Consider the following 16,639-nt stretch of genomic DNA (forward strand, 5'->3'; position numbering starts at 1 on the left):
ATCACGTAAGTTTTTATTATTTGCAATCTGTATAAAATATAAAATTAAGTTTGCATGCAGAATTGTTCTGAAGATGGTGTGCGTTGTAACTAACTTTGTTCAGCCACTTTAACATCCATATTAATCTGATTCATCCTTTTAATTTTGTCAAAAGGGACTGAATGGCAGATAATGGCGCAGTACATCGCATTTGGGGTAAAAACATCATGTAAAGTATGGAATTATTAGCTAGGGTTTTGAAATTCCTCTTGACTTCTTGCTTAATTGTCTACTAGGCTTTTATACATACATGAACTCTTTAAAATCGGCCATCCCTGGGGATTGAGAGGTGCCGCATTTAGAGAGGCAATACTTAGTGGCTGAGCAATTTTGGAGAGGCACATTTCAGTGAATAGTTCTGTTCAGTTGTCAGCCCTTAAAGACTAACAACTGAACTTATTTACCCCTGTAAACGTTTGTATTGACTAAAATTTAGTACCAGTGTTTGAAATACAGTAGACTTTCAAAATAACGCACACTGAGATCGAATGTTTACATAATAAAATACAGTAGACTATCGAAATAACGGCACCCGAAATAACGGAACATTCGAGCTAACGGCACATCGAGATCGGATGTTTACATACAGCGCAGATGTCTTGCAGTGCCGGGAAAAAGAAAACGGCAAGTCACGTGATTATTTGTTTAATAATCACTATTTTGGAAGTGAATTCTGTACTGATATCACGGATTATACTGCTGTTTTACATTTATTTTAAATTAAAAACCCCTCACTATGGCTCCTAAAGTTAATAACCCTCATACAGAGAAGAAAAGAACAACATTAAAGCTTAGGTACCAACTTGATATAATCCAAACTATTACATTAGGGTCAACCGGAAAGTTAATTGATATACCCGTGTGTATTGTGTCTGTAAATAGCGTGTGTTCTCTGATCGATTTGCCTGTTTTGCTGGATGAAAAACTCCAGTTTCTTGGGGAAAAACTTTCCTGTCTACGCCTGAGACCGAGTAACTCAGCCACGGAGTGAAAAAAGCCCACCCGGTATGGGGAGGATGGTGACGATACCACTGTGCTACTCGCGCAGACTGAACTTTATATAATAAAGAAAATACAACGGGGCATAAGCAGGAGTGTATTAATGGCAGAATATAACATTGGATCGTCAACATGTTTGTTTTTTATGTTCAATTAATAAAATTACATCCTTAATCTCTCTATTTCTTATTTAGGTTACTATTTCTGCATTAAATATATTAAAAAATCATATATTGGAATTATGTCTGAAGACAATTAGATTTAAATATTAATTTTTTTTTTTAATAGCGTAAATGAGAGTATTAGGTGCTACGTTAATACTATTGTACAGTGAAAATTAGAAAAATAAATGTGCATGGGTTATATATGTACGTAATTTATTTATATAGTATTACTTTTTATAATTAATTTTGGTACTACTTGGGAGCATCAGGTTTGTTGTGACCCCAACCAAATTAATTATAAAAAAAATTATAAAGTAATAATATTATAACTATTATTGATGCTTTCGAACTATACTTATACAAAGTAATAATATATAAATAAGTTAAGTGTGTGTGTATTTATTTATTTAAATTATATAAAACTTTCTAGATAATGGAAAAATCGAAATGATGGCACCCTGAATCCCCGAAGGTGCCGTTATTCTGAAAGTCTACTGTATAAATGCCAGTTCAATTTGTTAAATATGAGCAAATGGCAATAAACATAGTCATTCTGACACATTCTCTAAGAACATCAGTAGATGTGCTGCTTCAGAGAAAATAATAATTTCGTAATAAAGAGGGAAAAAATTAATTCTTCCTCAAGAGAATAACTATTCTTCTTGAGGAATAATTAAAACGAGACAATCTTTTTCTGTTTACACGACATTTTGCTTTTAATAATATACTGTGAAGAAACAATTTCTATCACGTAATAACAAAGATCGCTAAACTTCATAAATTTCTTCTTTTTTTTTTTTTTTAGAATAAAACAACGAGCGGCTCATTATGGTCGCTCATTAGGCCTTCTGTACCATAGCGTTAATCTGGAGTGGGAAGCCAAGTGAGTGACCTTAAGACGCCTGTTACGTTTTATCAACTAGTCATATGAGTTATATGGCTAGTTGATAAAACCCTTTGGTGTGTGTGGAATTAATGTTTACGTGCATCAGTTAGAGAGAAAGGGCGAGAGCAAGAGAGATTAACCACTAAATTCATAAAGCATGCATTTTTCCAACTGCCCACACTGCATTTTCTTTCTTCTCTCATCTTGCCTTCAAGCGACGTCAAACTTGTCATGCGCTCACGCTAGTACTATGAGCAGCCGTATAACTTCGATTTGTAAGAGCAGTTCGCGAGTTACGAAATTTACTGAATAATTTTTACGGGATTGTATTATCCTTCCTTTTTTTTTTTTTTTTTTCTTTGCCAGCAGGATTTAAACTTTATTTTTAATGCAATGGTCTTAATTCTCACAGCCGAACAAACTTGCCTTTGCAATGAGTTGCCCTCGTTTTAGATAGATGGCCTTGCAAAAAAGGTTAACTGTTTATTTTGTTTGCCTTTACACATGACGTGACATATGACTTCAAGTGACGTCAAACTGGTTACGAGCTCACGCTAGTACGTACTATGAGCAGCCGCATAACTGAGATTTGTAAGAGCAGTTCGCGAGTTAAAAATTTACTGAATATTTGCGGGATTATCTTATCCTTTTTTTTTTTTTTTTTTGTAGCCAGCAGGATTTAAACTTAATTTTTAATGCAATGGTCTTAACTCTCACGAGGGCAACTCATTGCAAACTTACCTTTTGCAATGAGTTGCCCTCGTTTCAGATAGATGGACTTGCAAAAAAATGTTAACTGGCTATTTGCAATAGTGAAATTATAGTAACCTTATAATACCGTGATAAATCTGACTAAAAAATGAATAGCAAATGCTTAGAAAACGGTACTCACCTTGTATAAATCTTCAATAATTTTTTTTTGGTACTCCATTTTCTTGGGGAAAAACTTTCCTGTCTACGCCTGAGACCTGCAATAAATTTTTTTGGTACCAAAAAAATTTATTGCAGATTTATACAAGGTGAGTACCGTTTTCTAAGCATTTGCTATTCATTTTTTAGCCTGGCTATTTGCTTAAAAAATGAGATACTGCTGTGACAACCAATTTCAGGACTAGTAGTGTTTTTTTTTTTTTTTTTTCAGATGTCTAGTCGTCTCTAGTAACAATCCCCCTAGCGAAGAAATAGTTTTAGCTATATTACAACTTTGAACTCTGATTTCGTATAGTAAATACCACATGGTAGCTGACATCAAATAATTTACAACCGTTTTGTCTGCTTATTGCTGCTACTGACCGCCTGTCCTGGTGAAGACTAGTTGGTATGATTTTTTTAAACAAATGGCTGATTAATCTTTTGCTAAGGCCTTTTGCTTTAAAGTAATGCAATATCAGGGAAGCTTGTTGTTGGTTTAGGGATTTATTAGGCGCATCTGTCACTATGGCCATAGTGCGCCAGAAGCTCGTTATAAAGTCAAGTTTGTTCTGTTTTGAGAATTAAGACCATTGCGTTGCATTGACCAAGTTTAAAGTGTTTTTACGACCGCAAGATTTAAAGGACAAAACAGTATTGGAAGCTTATTACATATTAGGAAAGAAATATCACCCTGTTTTTTTTTTTTTTTTTTGCATGGATTCGTAATGACAAATGCAATCATTGATATGAATGCCAGATTGCGAATGTTATTTGCATTGATTTTGTTTACGTTAATTCGAAGGTTTATCTGATTTAGATAGTTTTTCTAGGTTTTTTTTTTTTTTTTTTTTTTTATTATTAAAGTGCTATTGGTTCGATCCTATAATTCTTCTTTATCCGTCTTTTTAGTTTAATGCATGAAGACCAAGGTTCTCAGTTTATGTTATCGCCGACGTTCAAAAAAGAAGTCAAAGAGAACTTTCGGTAAGCCTTGGTTAATTTTAGCTTTCATTTGATTGTGGCTAAACATCAGTGTCTTCTACTAGCAATTGCCTTCATGGGCACCTTTAAAAAGTTTCTCATATACACTGAAATACTCAGCGTATCTGACTTATTGCACCCGCCTTTACGTTTTCATACGCTTCTATGTCGAGGAACGCCGCATTCAACTGTGCTATTGTGTTGGTGCAATCTGTATATTCTTGAAAGTTTGATGGTTTGTAATCATTAACCTGCCTTCAAGAACTGTGTGCATGTCGAAGCTGTGTTTTTCTAGTGTTGACTTGATTACCTTTACCTCCGTGAGTTTTGGCAGTAGTTTACTTGTTTAGATTGGTCTAAAATCTTTAGTTGATTCAGATTTTTTTATTTTCAATACCAGTCTGAATGAATATTCAGTCCACTCTGTCTGGTAGTAATCTGTTTCGATATGTTTATTGAGTGTTAGAATATCAGTAATTAAAGGACCTCAAATTTTGATTATGAAAGGTGGGGTCTTGTTGGGTCCTGTTTGCTTATTTAGTAGTTTACATATGACTTTTATAATTGGTCTTTATTTATTTTTATGGAATTGAATATACTGCATCTTTGTTCTTTTTTGTTTAAATGAGGAAGCGCGCCATTTTTCATACTGTGTGTGAAAACAGCTTTGCGGAAGGTTTCTTGAAGATTACGCAGCCTTCAAAATATGATGATTCAACATGACTTTTAGAATAATTTTCTATATATCATCGTAGCTACGCAAGTTGCGTTGCCCAGTGCCACTGCATACTTTTAAGTTATTTTTAGATGAAGATTTAAAAAAAACAAAAATTAATAAAAAATTTTATCATTAAGAAATTGCAAATTGTTTAATTTGCCTGTAATAAAATTTACTCGCTGTTGCTGGTTTGCATGTTCCTTTCCATATTCCTTTCTGAATATCCTTAGAATAAACAATTCAGTCAGGCATGAAATTTTGCATTGAAGTGTAAACAGTCGGCTAGGACGTCATTATCCCTTCGTATATGATGATAATGAAACCGTATTTAGAATAGTATTCAGGTCTAGAGACGACACATGAAAAAGACAACTTCTAGAAAGAGTTCGGAGAACGGCATCCAGATTGGTAATGGATGCTAATCGATATCATATGAAAAAGAACGGCTTAGAAAGTGCGGACTGCAAAGCTTAGCAACTGGACATTTTAGGAGGGATCTGACAGAGGTAAAGGCGTTGAAGGGAATCAGTAAAGTGAACGAGGGCGGTATATGTTCATTACAAGGAGAAAGAAAAACCAGGAGACACAAATACATAATTTTGGGGAGTAACAGAAGGCTGAACGAATTGCCTGTCACAGTGATCGAGGTTGATGGTTTGGTAAAGTTCAAAGCGGATTTGGATAGGTACTGTTTGGCGACGGAGAAGTTATAAATTATAGTTTTTTTGGCAGATGCAGAAAAAGTCCGTTTCCTTGCATCATTTAGCATTGTAATACTATATGTACACATCATAACACTTACACGTCCAACACACTACATACAAATGGCCGGTTTTGGCATAAGCTTCAACACAAGAAGTACAATAGCGGCTTATGGGGGAAACCCTGGGATCCGCCACAAAAACACATGAATATCGCTGAATATCCCTGTACTGTATTACTATGTGCTTAACATTTCCTCACTAACCAGTAATATTTCAATTTCTGAAAAACAGCTAATTAATAATAAACTCGCTACTTGACAAAATACATCTTGGAAATAAACTCTGTTTCCTTCTGTTCAATGTTTGTCTCTGTTCAATCTAAAAACTACTTCTTATTTCATCAGTTGAGCGCTCTCATTTCTTTCTACAAAGTAATCTAACGTGCACAGGTGCCATGAAGCTGGTTGACGTTGGGCTTTTTTTTTTTTTTTTTTGCCAGTAGCAAAAAATGCCTAACCTCGAAACACCATTGAACTTCAGGCCAATATCAATCCCTTATCCATTCTTGAAATGCCAAAAGTGCAATTTACAGTGACGTTACGCTCGAAATCTTCGCTTATAGATTCGAGCATACCCACTATGCCATGCCTAATAGATCTGTAGTACCCGCCTGCGGGCTTTATCAGTGAAATATTTCACATCCGGAGTTCTAAGGGGAAACCTTCACACTATATTTCTTGACCTGAAATCGCCATTTGACTCGGTGTAAATCACATCGTTTTTTGCCTTACTCGAGAGATTAAGAATATCGTGAAATCTACTTGAGCTCCTCAAAAATCTTTTATCTAGATTAATTCGTTTCACGGGAAGATAACTCTCCGAATCCTCCTGCTCCTTGCTGCAATATTCGTTCCATTAATGGATCAGGTTGCAGCGGTCCTACCATATAACATACGCTGATAGCGTATGTTATATGCCATGCAAAGTCCATGTGAGTGATGCGCAAAGCGAGACAAACCACCTCAAATTTTTAAAGTTACCTAAATACTTTCTACTGATATAACAAATTTTTCGGCCTTTCAGTAAATCAAGGTATCTTATTTTTGCCCCTAGTTGGATGGTTTCTGTCGAAATAACATCATCCCTACATCCTTTACGAAAAGAGTACCGACTCCCACAGATGTAAATTCCAATAGGTAACCCCCCGATACGAACCTGACCTCCAAAGAATATCTCCAATCTCAATACTACAAAACCTTAATAGCGTTCTGGGGTTATAAAAGTAGATTTGTTTAAAACTCGCGATAAAGAAATCTCGCAACTCCCTTCAGTAGTGTGCTATGCTGTGCTGCTGAAATTTGGTCTGCCGCGCCCCAAGCATTCTCAAGCAAGTACAGTATGTGGCGTAGAATTCTTGCTACCGAAGCGGGCCAACTGATGGTCTGACCAGACCTACATCACACTGCACTTTGCTCCAGCCTTGGGTTTGAGAGTCTACAGAGGTCATGTGCTGAAAATTAAGGCATTGCTACACAGCGCTCGTCCAGACATTATCTCATAAACATTGGGAACACAGTGAGATGGATGTTGTCACGAAGATACCTCCGCTGCATTTCCTTCCTTGTGCTGAAAGCTCCAGAGGTTACATAGCTTCAATAGACATCTCCCAGATGTGACTCCTGACACGCTAAACACCCGGATCTGTTGTCGATTGACAAGTCCGATCGCAATGATTTTGGACCCCATTTCTAAATGGAAATGCGGCTGTGTTAATGCCAGTTCTAGTGTGATGAGCTTATTTCATTTTATTTATTTTGTTTGTTTTTTAACTAGTACGTGTTATTTTTTATTTATTTTATTTTGTTTCGTAACATTAATATAACTGTTTGCCATCCTACTATAATGGAAAATGGATGGTGGTGTATGTAGTTTATTTTTGTATTTCTTTTTTTTTTTATTCCTTTGTGTGTACAGTCTATTGTAAGATTGTTTTGGTCATCGTTGTACGGAATCATTAATGCATCTAAGTTAATAAAGAATGTTATTATAACAGGTTTTTAAATTAATCTTTCTATCCAAATGGAATACATCATAACGGCGATCCCTAAGGTCGCATTCTCCAGAACTGGTAACCATTTCGGTTCCATATTATTTATTTATTTATTTATTTATTTATTGTGGAGGCTGTTCCAGCCATATAATGGCAACATTGTCGTTTAATGTGTTTATTCTGTCCTATCGATAAAGGCCAATCAGTATAGCGGTGTATATGTCCTGTAGTATAGTGTCGTTATGTTGTCTAATTGGCTACTTAGCCCAGCTGCCCTAGACGGACTGCTGGTTACCTGTAACGCAGCGAAACCGTCATGTTTGCTTAAGATAATAGGAAAAAATGCTACTGCAAACCAGTTTTTCGCCTCAACAACCGCTGGAAATACACTATGAAATTAAAAACCGACCAGCGAATTCCTAATGACAACTAATAAAATTCTTATTTGTTTATTTAAAGTTTTATATATTCATAATAACAGGAGTGCCCAGTAAAAATGCTGGCTTAGATTACAGTGCATTGATCTCAACTATAAGACAATGCAAATTAATAAATCGAGCTAAGGAGAAATACTACAAAGCATTACTGTAATCAGTTGTCCATTATAGTAGTTATATATCATAGTAGTAGTTCAAGTGCTCGGTTAAAGGTATAATATCTGTGAAGAAGGCCAGTGTGAGGATTCTCTTTTTTGTTGAGGCTAAGTTTACTTTTATTGTTGTAAAAGATTTACCGTTGTTTAAGACTGATGGAACTGGAATAGCTGTAAGAAGCGATAGAACGTTAATGATATCAGTTATGATTTTGTGCAGTAGTTTGATGTCGAGAATTTTCTTCTTCACTAATGCAGAGGTTCTTAACCAGGGAGGTTAGAAGACCTTCCAGAATACAACGGAGATTTTTCGCTTCAGCAACGTTTTTTCATCGTCTGTACTTTTTAAAGTATTGTAATGGACAAAATGAGATTTTAAACAAGGCCTTTTGAAAATTAATATTTTCGATTGTGCCATATTTAATTCTCAAATTTTGAAACTAGAATAAAGGAGGTAACCGTACAAAATGATTATTAACCCTTGTACTAAGAGTTGAAGCTTGATATATTTACAAGTTCTGTGAAAGAACTTGAAACCATGGTTTGTTACCTGTTTGTTAGAAATATTTTCTGTGGTTTTTCTGTTTAGTTATTAGACCTGAATGGTGAAGATGCCAAATTTTAGGAGTCTAATTCCAGCTTCAAAAGGAATAGCGTCTTACAGGACCGCACAGTGTTATCTGGACGCCAGAGTGCATGGTAAATTTTGGGGGGGCTTTTTTGTTATAGCAGTTTTATAACAATATAAGAAACGTTTTGTCACTCGTCCCCTTTGTGGTGGGAACTGGGTGCGTCGCATTCAGCGCACCCTTCTTTTGTGCAGTCTGCTGTCTTAGAAAAAGTAACTGAGAACCTGTGTGGTTCAGGAAACTGGAAAGCTTTCTCTTTAATGCACCATGTCATTTGAATGGCTTGCCTGACAGTTGTTGTGATATGTTTGTCAAAGCTGCAGCTGTGAGCAAAGGTTACGCCTGGATCCTTCACTTATAGTACCATATGCCTGATTAGACGTTTACGTTGGAAAAAACTCCCTGTGGCTGTTGTTGGTTTGTTGTTTAATGGCACAAGGGCTGCTAAGGCCATATTGCCTGATTCTATTTACTCCTGCAGTTGAAATGTTAAAATCTGTTTAATAATCGTGTCTGCTTCAAAAACGCAAAAAAAAACTCGGCGCCTCCGTAGCGAGGTGGGCAGAAGCAGCAGTGCGAAGCACACGTTTCTTGATTAGACCGGGGTTCGAGCCCGTGACCACCAAATACGGAGGATGCGGAAAGGTCAGGGAATGACCACCGCATATCCCCGGAGCAATATGGCCTTAGTTGCTAATGCTCCTAAAAACCAAATGACAACAACACCAAAAAAACTCAGCTAGATTTGCATTGTCTCCAATCAGATGAGCTAATGTTAAAGGTTCTTGCAGATGTGAAAATTGTGTTTCAAGCATTAACGTATTGGTTACAATTTAGTAGAATATGCTTCGTAAGTGCAGTCTGAAAATATGTACAAATAGGCGGATCTTCCCTCATGAGCAGATAAATATGGGTTAGATGCGTGTGCCCAATACGCGTCCAAGCTAGGATCACCTCCTCTTGCCTTTAATCTCATGCTTGATGCCCACAACAGAAGTTCCCGTTTGAATTGCAGCAGCTTATTACCGCCCTGAGCCTGCCAGATCTGCAACCATTGTTCTTCACAGACAGTTTTTTATAACTGTTTGTAGTCTGTATACGGCACTTGGTAGTTAGGAGAGCACGCAGTGATCGGATGTTTAGCGGCTTGATCTGCATGTTCAGTTCCTTTGATGCCTACATGACCTGGTATCCAACAAAAAGTAACTGATTGGTCGGCAGCATGTAACACAATTATCTGTGATCTGATTTGCTTCAAGACAGGGTGGATTGGGTCGGAATTTTTTAATGCTGGTATTGCACTCAAAGAGTCGGAATAGATCATTATTTACTTACAGGACAGATCAGTTACCTGATCTAGAGCTGTCTTTATAGCAAAAAGTTCGGCAGTATAGACACTGCATTCCTTCAGAAGGGACACAGAACTAGAAAAGACAGTAGAAACTGCCGCTGCACCTACTCGTACTTGTTGTACTTGTTTTTGAGCCATCGGTATATATATATGAGAATTTTTAGCTACATGAGCAGCATGGAGTTTCCTGATGGTGGGATCTGCTGCCTGTTTTTTCCTCCATTGTTGGAAAGAGAGATTAGAACGGTATGTAACTAGACCATGGAGGTTCATAAGTGTTTGTGTCCTGAAAGATATTATCTATATGTAAGTTCCAGCATTCTATTAACTGTAGTAGCCTTATTCCAATTGGCTTGTTTTCATTAGGTTTGTTGTCATAAAAGGTGGTCCATTGGGGCTCGAATAAGTATGGCCAGGTAGGATGAAAGGGAAGACTCCGTATTTTTTCTGCATAGTTCAGTAGCAACATTTTCCTCCGAAGATGGAGTGGAGGTTCGTGCGCCTCTATATATAGGCTATGTACAGGGGATGTTCTGAATGCTCCTAAAGCAATCCTTAGAGCACTGTGATGGATAGTGTCTAGCCGAAGTAGTACACGTTTCCTGGCCGAGTCATAGATTGGAGCTCCGTAATCCAAGCGAGATCTAATTAAAACCCGGTATAATCGAAGCAGAGTGTATCGGTCAGCATCCCACGTGAATGAAGATAGTACTATGAGGATATTCAATTTTTTTTAAGCAAATGTTTCTCAGATATGTGATGTGCTGTGCTGTATGAAGTTTAATTTATTGTCCAGGATTAGACCAAGAAATCTGATACTACTGGAAAGAGGTATGGTAAAAATTTTAAGTTGTAATTCAGGCTCGGGGTGGATCTTACGCTTTTTACAGAAATGAATACCGTTTGATTTTTGTACTGATAAGCGGTAGCCATTGCGAGACATCCACAGCTCTATTTTGTTAATTGAGATCTGAAGCTGTCTCTCGATATAATTCATATTTTTCCCTTGGCACGAGATCATGAGGTCGTCTGCATAGTGATATAATTCAACTGTGCTTGGAATATCATGGATGATGTTGTTTATTTTAATTAAAAATAGAGTAGGACTCAAAATAGATCCGTGGGGAACGTCTTCCTCCTGTATATGGATTTGATAACGAATCTGAAAGGTTCTGCCTTGGAGAAAGCTTTGAATAAACCTCGTAGTCCAAAGGTGTGAAGATCCCATAGAATACCGAAACGCCATGTTGTATCAAAAGCCTTTTCTAAGTTCAAACTTACCATAATTAGGTGGTCATTTCTGACAAAACCATTTCTGATGTTTGATTCTGCTTTAGTTATCAATCAAAAGCAGATCTGTTTTACCGAAAGCCACACTGATTTTTATGCTCCCTGTGGCCGGTCATAAGATATATATACATACTTCAAGTTCTATAGACTGGACTGAATTAAATATTACTGTACTTTAATTCGTATTAAAATGTGAACTATGTTTAGGAAAATCACTATTTTCAATAAATTGATAAATAAAATATACACTTAAAATGATTGAACTGATAAAACAAGATAGCTAAAGACAGATAAAATGCAAGAACATCGCCTTATACATTTGTATAGTAGTCATGTGGGCTATAACTACGGTGGCGCCTCCGTAGCCAGATGGGAAGGAGCAGCAGTGCGTAGCACACGCTTCTTGATTAGACCGGGGTTCGAGCCCGTCACCACCAAATACGGAGAATGCGGAAAGGTCTCCGTATTTGGTGGTGGAAAGGTCAGGGAATGACCACCGCACTTATTAGCGGAAAGGTCAGGGAATGACCACCGCATATCCCGGAGCAATATGGCCTTAGTTGCTAATGCTCCTAAAAACCAAATAACAAACAAACACATAACTACGGTAAACCCAAACGCGTGTACTACAGTACCTAAGTATTTGACCGCTCAGCTACAGTTTTTTGATTTACTGCTCACTTTTTGTTATTTAGAAATCACGTAGACTAGAACCACGGTCGACTCAAATGCGTGTGCTAATTGTGGTTAGACATAGGATACTCCACCTCGTAGCGTTAGTTGCTCTTGTAGCTATGCAATCCGGTGATTTATATTCATGGAACATCTTAATGATGGACGAAGCGCATTTTTATTTGCATGGTGATATCAATGCACATAGATTCACAATATGGGAAAAGCAAAACCACGCGGTATCACAGTAGTCACCGAATGTTGTGGATTTACTACTGAATTTATGATCAGTTCATACTTTTTTTGAAGAAAACTCCGAACAGATCCTGTTATTTGTTATGTGAATGGATGTTGTCATTTGCTTCTTATTAGCTTCACCATTGCACAACTTGAATGGTGCAAAAATCTTTAGAACAGGCTCTAAAGACTCATTTCTTCAAGTAAAGAGTGTTAAACCGCAGTTTTAGCACTAGTTTCCGTCAGATTCGCCAGATTTTAACCCCCCTCCTTTTGAGTTTGGGCTATGGTGCTGTCTAAAAGCTCATGCTTAACGTTCAAACGCTCGCTCGTTGTCGGGTTTTGAAAGCCAGCATTAAGCAGCATATAAGCAACGTCGCGCCAGATGCCTTACCTGCTACTGTCAAAAATATTGTCTTTCGCTTCGAGTACGTTGTTGAAAATGATGGAGAAATGCGAAGCAAAGCCTTCAGTAACTTGTCCGATGCTCATGCCACACTTTCTTCTGGCGATGTTATTTTGGAATTTTTTTTTTTTTTTTTTCTGGTGAATTCCAAATTTAATTACTCTCCTACGAACTGTTTTAAGTGCAAACCCGTCCTTTACAGGTGAGCTTAAATGATGCTTCTCGTGTGCATCGATCGGTACCACTTTGAAAACCACTACACTGAACCTTCATTCGCCATAGAAGCGGTCTGCGCGTGTGCAATATCATTTCTATATCATATGCATGTTCTCTAGGAACTGTTTACGAAATATAATTCTTGGTGACACGTTGTCATTCTATTTATATGCCACAGAGTGACGTATGTTTTTCGGGTTTGGCGTGAGAGAGAAATAAAGCTCAGACATGCCATTACTAACGTACTAGAACTTGGCAACCAGTTCACATTATTATTATTATTATTATTATTCATATGGTGCAAGGAAGCCTGAGGCTTATGCTGCACCAGCCAAAAAAAAAAAAAAAATATCCCAAGTTACTCTGAGAGAGAGAGGTAGAAAGGAATCATCAAGAAAAAGAAGAATGATGATATCCAGCTCAGGCCCCTGGGTTTGCCAGGCCCATACTCACCAGATGTGAGCCCCTGAGGTTAGAAAAATGTCTGTAGGAACTTGTTACACTTGAATATCACTCAAAACAACCCATAAAAAATAATTTTAGTGTTTTACAATATTCTGCTGGGGAGATGATCCCACTCGTAGTAAAGACACCACGATTAATCAGTGAAGATTCTTCGAACCATTGTATTTTGAGAGGGGATGGTAGTTAAACTCCCATTTATGAAAAGAAGTTTTAACAAAACACAATGTTTAAATATTAATATTTAATAATCTTTGTTATTATTCTGCCTTATTATCCTGGCTCACCATATCACAGTTCCTGTGCAAAATTCACTCAAAGACACGAAATGGATATAATTGCGAGAGGGCTCCCCCTTTATCCCGTCCAACAAATGTCAGAAAGTGAACCGGACTTCATGAAGAGATGCACGCACATGGTGCATAAATCTGAATTAGTTTTAAGTTACGTGATGAATATATACATTATATACAAGAACGTATGAGTAAAAGTAATATGGCATCATTATAATTACACTTATTCTGTCTAGCGTACTAAAAACCTTTTTTATAATTTTATAGGCATTGTTTTAATATCACGAGATGTAATTTGCTGAAATGACAGGGAAACTAATATGTAGCAAGAGTTCACTGTTCTACTTGCACCAGTAAGTTGTTTATATTTTTATAAAATACAAAGTAAATTGTTTAAATATTTTTAATTATTAAAAAAATATAAATTTCTTCTTTTTTGCACGGTCTGCAGTACTGTTTAGCCTGCAATAAATTGCAGTAAAGAAATATTTTCTCTTCATCTGGTATGGGCTTGGCACACCTAGGGCCCGGAGCTGGATATCATCATTCTTCTTTCTTGGTGATTCCTTTCTACTTTTCTCTCTCTCTCTCTCTCTCTCTCTCTCTCTCTCTCTCTCTCTCAGAGTAACTCGAATTTTTTTTTGGCTGGTGCAGCACAAGCTTCAAGCTTCCTTGCACCCTATGGCCAATAATAATGATAATGATCACTACCAGGAATACTGCAAATTCTGAGCTCCGCAAAGATCAGGTGCCAAGGTTGTTAGATTCAGGAGGTTACCCTTTACTAGAAAAGATGCAACCATCGTTGCAAAGCTGCCTCTCTGGTGGTCAGTGCTGTTGTTGTTCTGCCCCAGCAACCGCTTGCATACAATTTTTTTAAATTTGCAAATGTTTTCCACTTGTTTAAAAAATGGTTTTAGGATTGTTTAAATGCATTTTTACTGGTCTTCCGTTTTATGGTACGTTACCAGTTTTACTTCTATTCTTAGCATAATTTAAATTATGCTTCATTAATTTAGGAATCTTTGTATGTATATATGGGAAAGTAGAAATGCTCAGCACCCTATCACCTGGTTCCCAACTACCATTTCAAACTAACTCTTTAAGTTATTAGAACATCCCTAACTATGTTGGTACAATACTCATAATTTGGGGCATTTATTCTTTGGTATAAGTTGTGTATTGGGTTCTTAATATTCAAAAGTACTAAATGAAATATTTGCTTTCAGTTTAATTGCCCATTATTGTAATTACATTTAATTGACATTCTTCGATTGATGTCTGTCGCTGACTAAAAATAAAAATGCTTGTAAATTGGTCTTCAGTTACTACTGAATAATCCTGCAATTCATAATAAGAATGCAGAATTATCAGATATATTTTAACTGTAATACCCATGGCGAATATTTCGCGAAAAGCGAAAACTGTTTCACAGAAGTAAAGATTAATATCGAAGTAATTACAAAAGCTTTTCCTTTGGATCCCTCGCTACTAGCTAAGGTGTCAGTGGGACGGACTCGGGTAAAATGCAATTTGTAATTTTTTACATCTATGACTATATCGTCCTTTGCACAAAAATTATCGGGACCTGTAAACTGAGTCAAAGTTGTCCGTTAGCAAAAAAACCAACTTTGTTGAAAGTGTGACCGTGAGATTTGTTGATTGTGATGACAAAAGCTAAGAAATCGTCTTCTCTTCGAAGTAAACGCAAGTTAGCTTTACTGGGAGCCAAATCAATTCTCTAGATTTGAAAACCGGTAGGAAATTTTTTTTTTCCCCTCAATTTTTCTGCTAAATAAAACCTATTGCAAAAGGAATCAGGTCAAACGTTTGTTTGGTCTTTTGAGTTATTCAAGATCAAAGAGCGTTCCGGACGGAGCGACATAATAATATTATTACTTTATATAGATTTTAAAGTAGGTATTTTTAACACCTGCAGAAGCTGTTGATTTTTCTGATTGGGCCAGTTGTGTTCACTGAAAAGTAGATTGGAATGGCAACGATAACACAGAACGGAGTCTTCCAGTTTCATCATGCCTTCCTAAAAAATCGTAAGAGAGGCTCCCTTTTGAAAACGCCTTTCGAGAAGTGTCGCTAACCCTATTTTTCCAGTGACGCTAATACAACGTAGAACTTCCGTGATGCGCGACTAAAAATAGCAGAACTACTTACCGAGCAAACACATGATGGATCCTCCGAGAGAAAACGGCCACGAAGCCTGCTCTCGTGCCACGCCATAGATGTTGACTACCGACACAAACATAACCCCGGCTGATCTCTGCAGGCCGACAGTGATACAGCTGAGACAGAAACAAGCAAACGCGACCAGCCAGCTTTCCATTGATTCCGATCGGGTAACGCGCCATGTCTGTCTTGTCTCCATTCTCGTTTACGAAGCAACTGAGATAGCGGTAGTTGTATCTGCACTATTTATACGGCGGTAGTGATGACCTTTCTTACTGTGACTTGTAATAAATTTCCTGGGAACACCTGTATCGATAGCGACACTACGAAGTAACCTGAGTCTTCAGGTTGTCTGGTTGTAGCCCGAGCCTTCATTTAATCCCGTATAAGCCGGATAAAACAAATAAGAATCTATTCACTGTCAGCTTGTTGGCATGCATTCACTGACCTAGGCATGTGCCGATTGGGGAAAACACTTCTCATGAATTTACTAAATTAAATCACTATTAAAACATACTCCAAGAAAAATACAGACACATTATCGTTGAATTTACTCCCCACAAAATTTAACAAGGTACATGTGGATAAACATCGAAAATGTGTATATTTACTGTTCTTGATTGGCGGTAAGAAGCAGAGCCACGAATTCTGCTTTTTGAAAATGCAATTCCAGAATTTCTTACATTCACAGTGAGAGGAGAAAGAAACCATAGTGTTGCTCTCGGGGGTTCACATACCCTCCCGAAATTCTGGGTTTCAGTGCGAGAAAACTTTCAAGCCCATTTGACTACAGTGTATTGTCTTACCAAACAATAAGATTTAGTAAGATACAATGTGGGATTTACTTAAAGATA

General features: G+C 37.2%; 1 protein-coding gene across 1 annotated transcript in view; it reads right to left on the bottom strand.

Moving 5' to 3' along the window:
- LOC150085885 (uncharacterized) overlaps nt 1-15,976 on the bottom strand; it is a 166,482-nt gene extending 150,506 nt beyond the window's left edge. Inside the window, exon 1 of the mRNA XM_090374728.1 lies at nt 15,774-15,976. Within this exon, the coding sequence (XP_090230854.1) occupies nt 15,774-15,942 (169 nt within the window). The 5' untranslated portion in view covers nt 15,943-15,976. The remainder of the gene's footprint in view (nt 1-15,773) is intronic.
- Nucleotides 15,977-16,639: the final 663 nt, after the last annotated feature.

The sequence above is a fragment of the Mastigoproctus giganteus genome, chromosome 5, assembly GCF_048544385.1.
Source record: "Mastigoproctus giganteus isolate SK-2022 chromosome 5, ASM4854438v1, whole genome shotgun sequence".
Lineage (NCBI taxonomy): Eukaryota > Metazoa > Arthropoda > Arachnida > Uropygi > Thelyphonidae > Mastigoproctus > Mastigoproctus giganteus.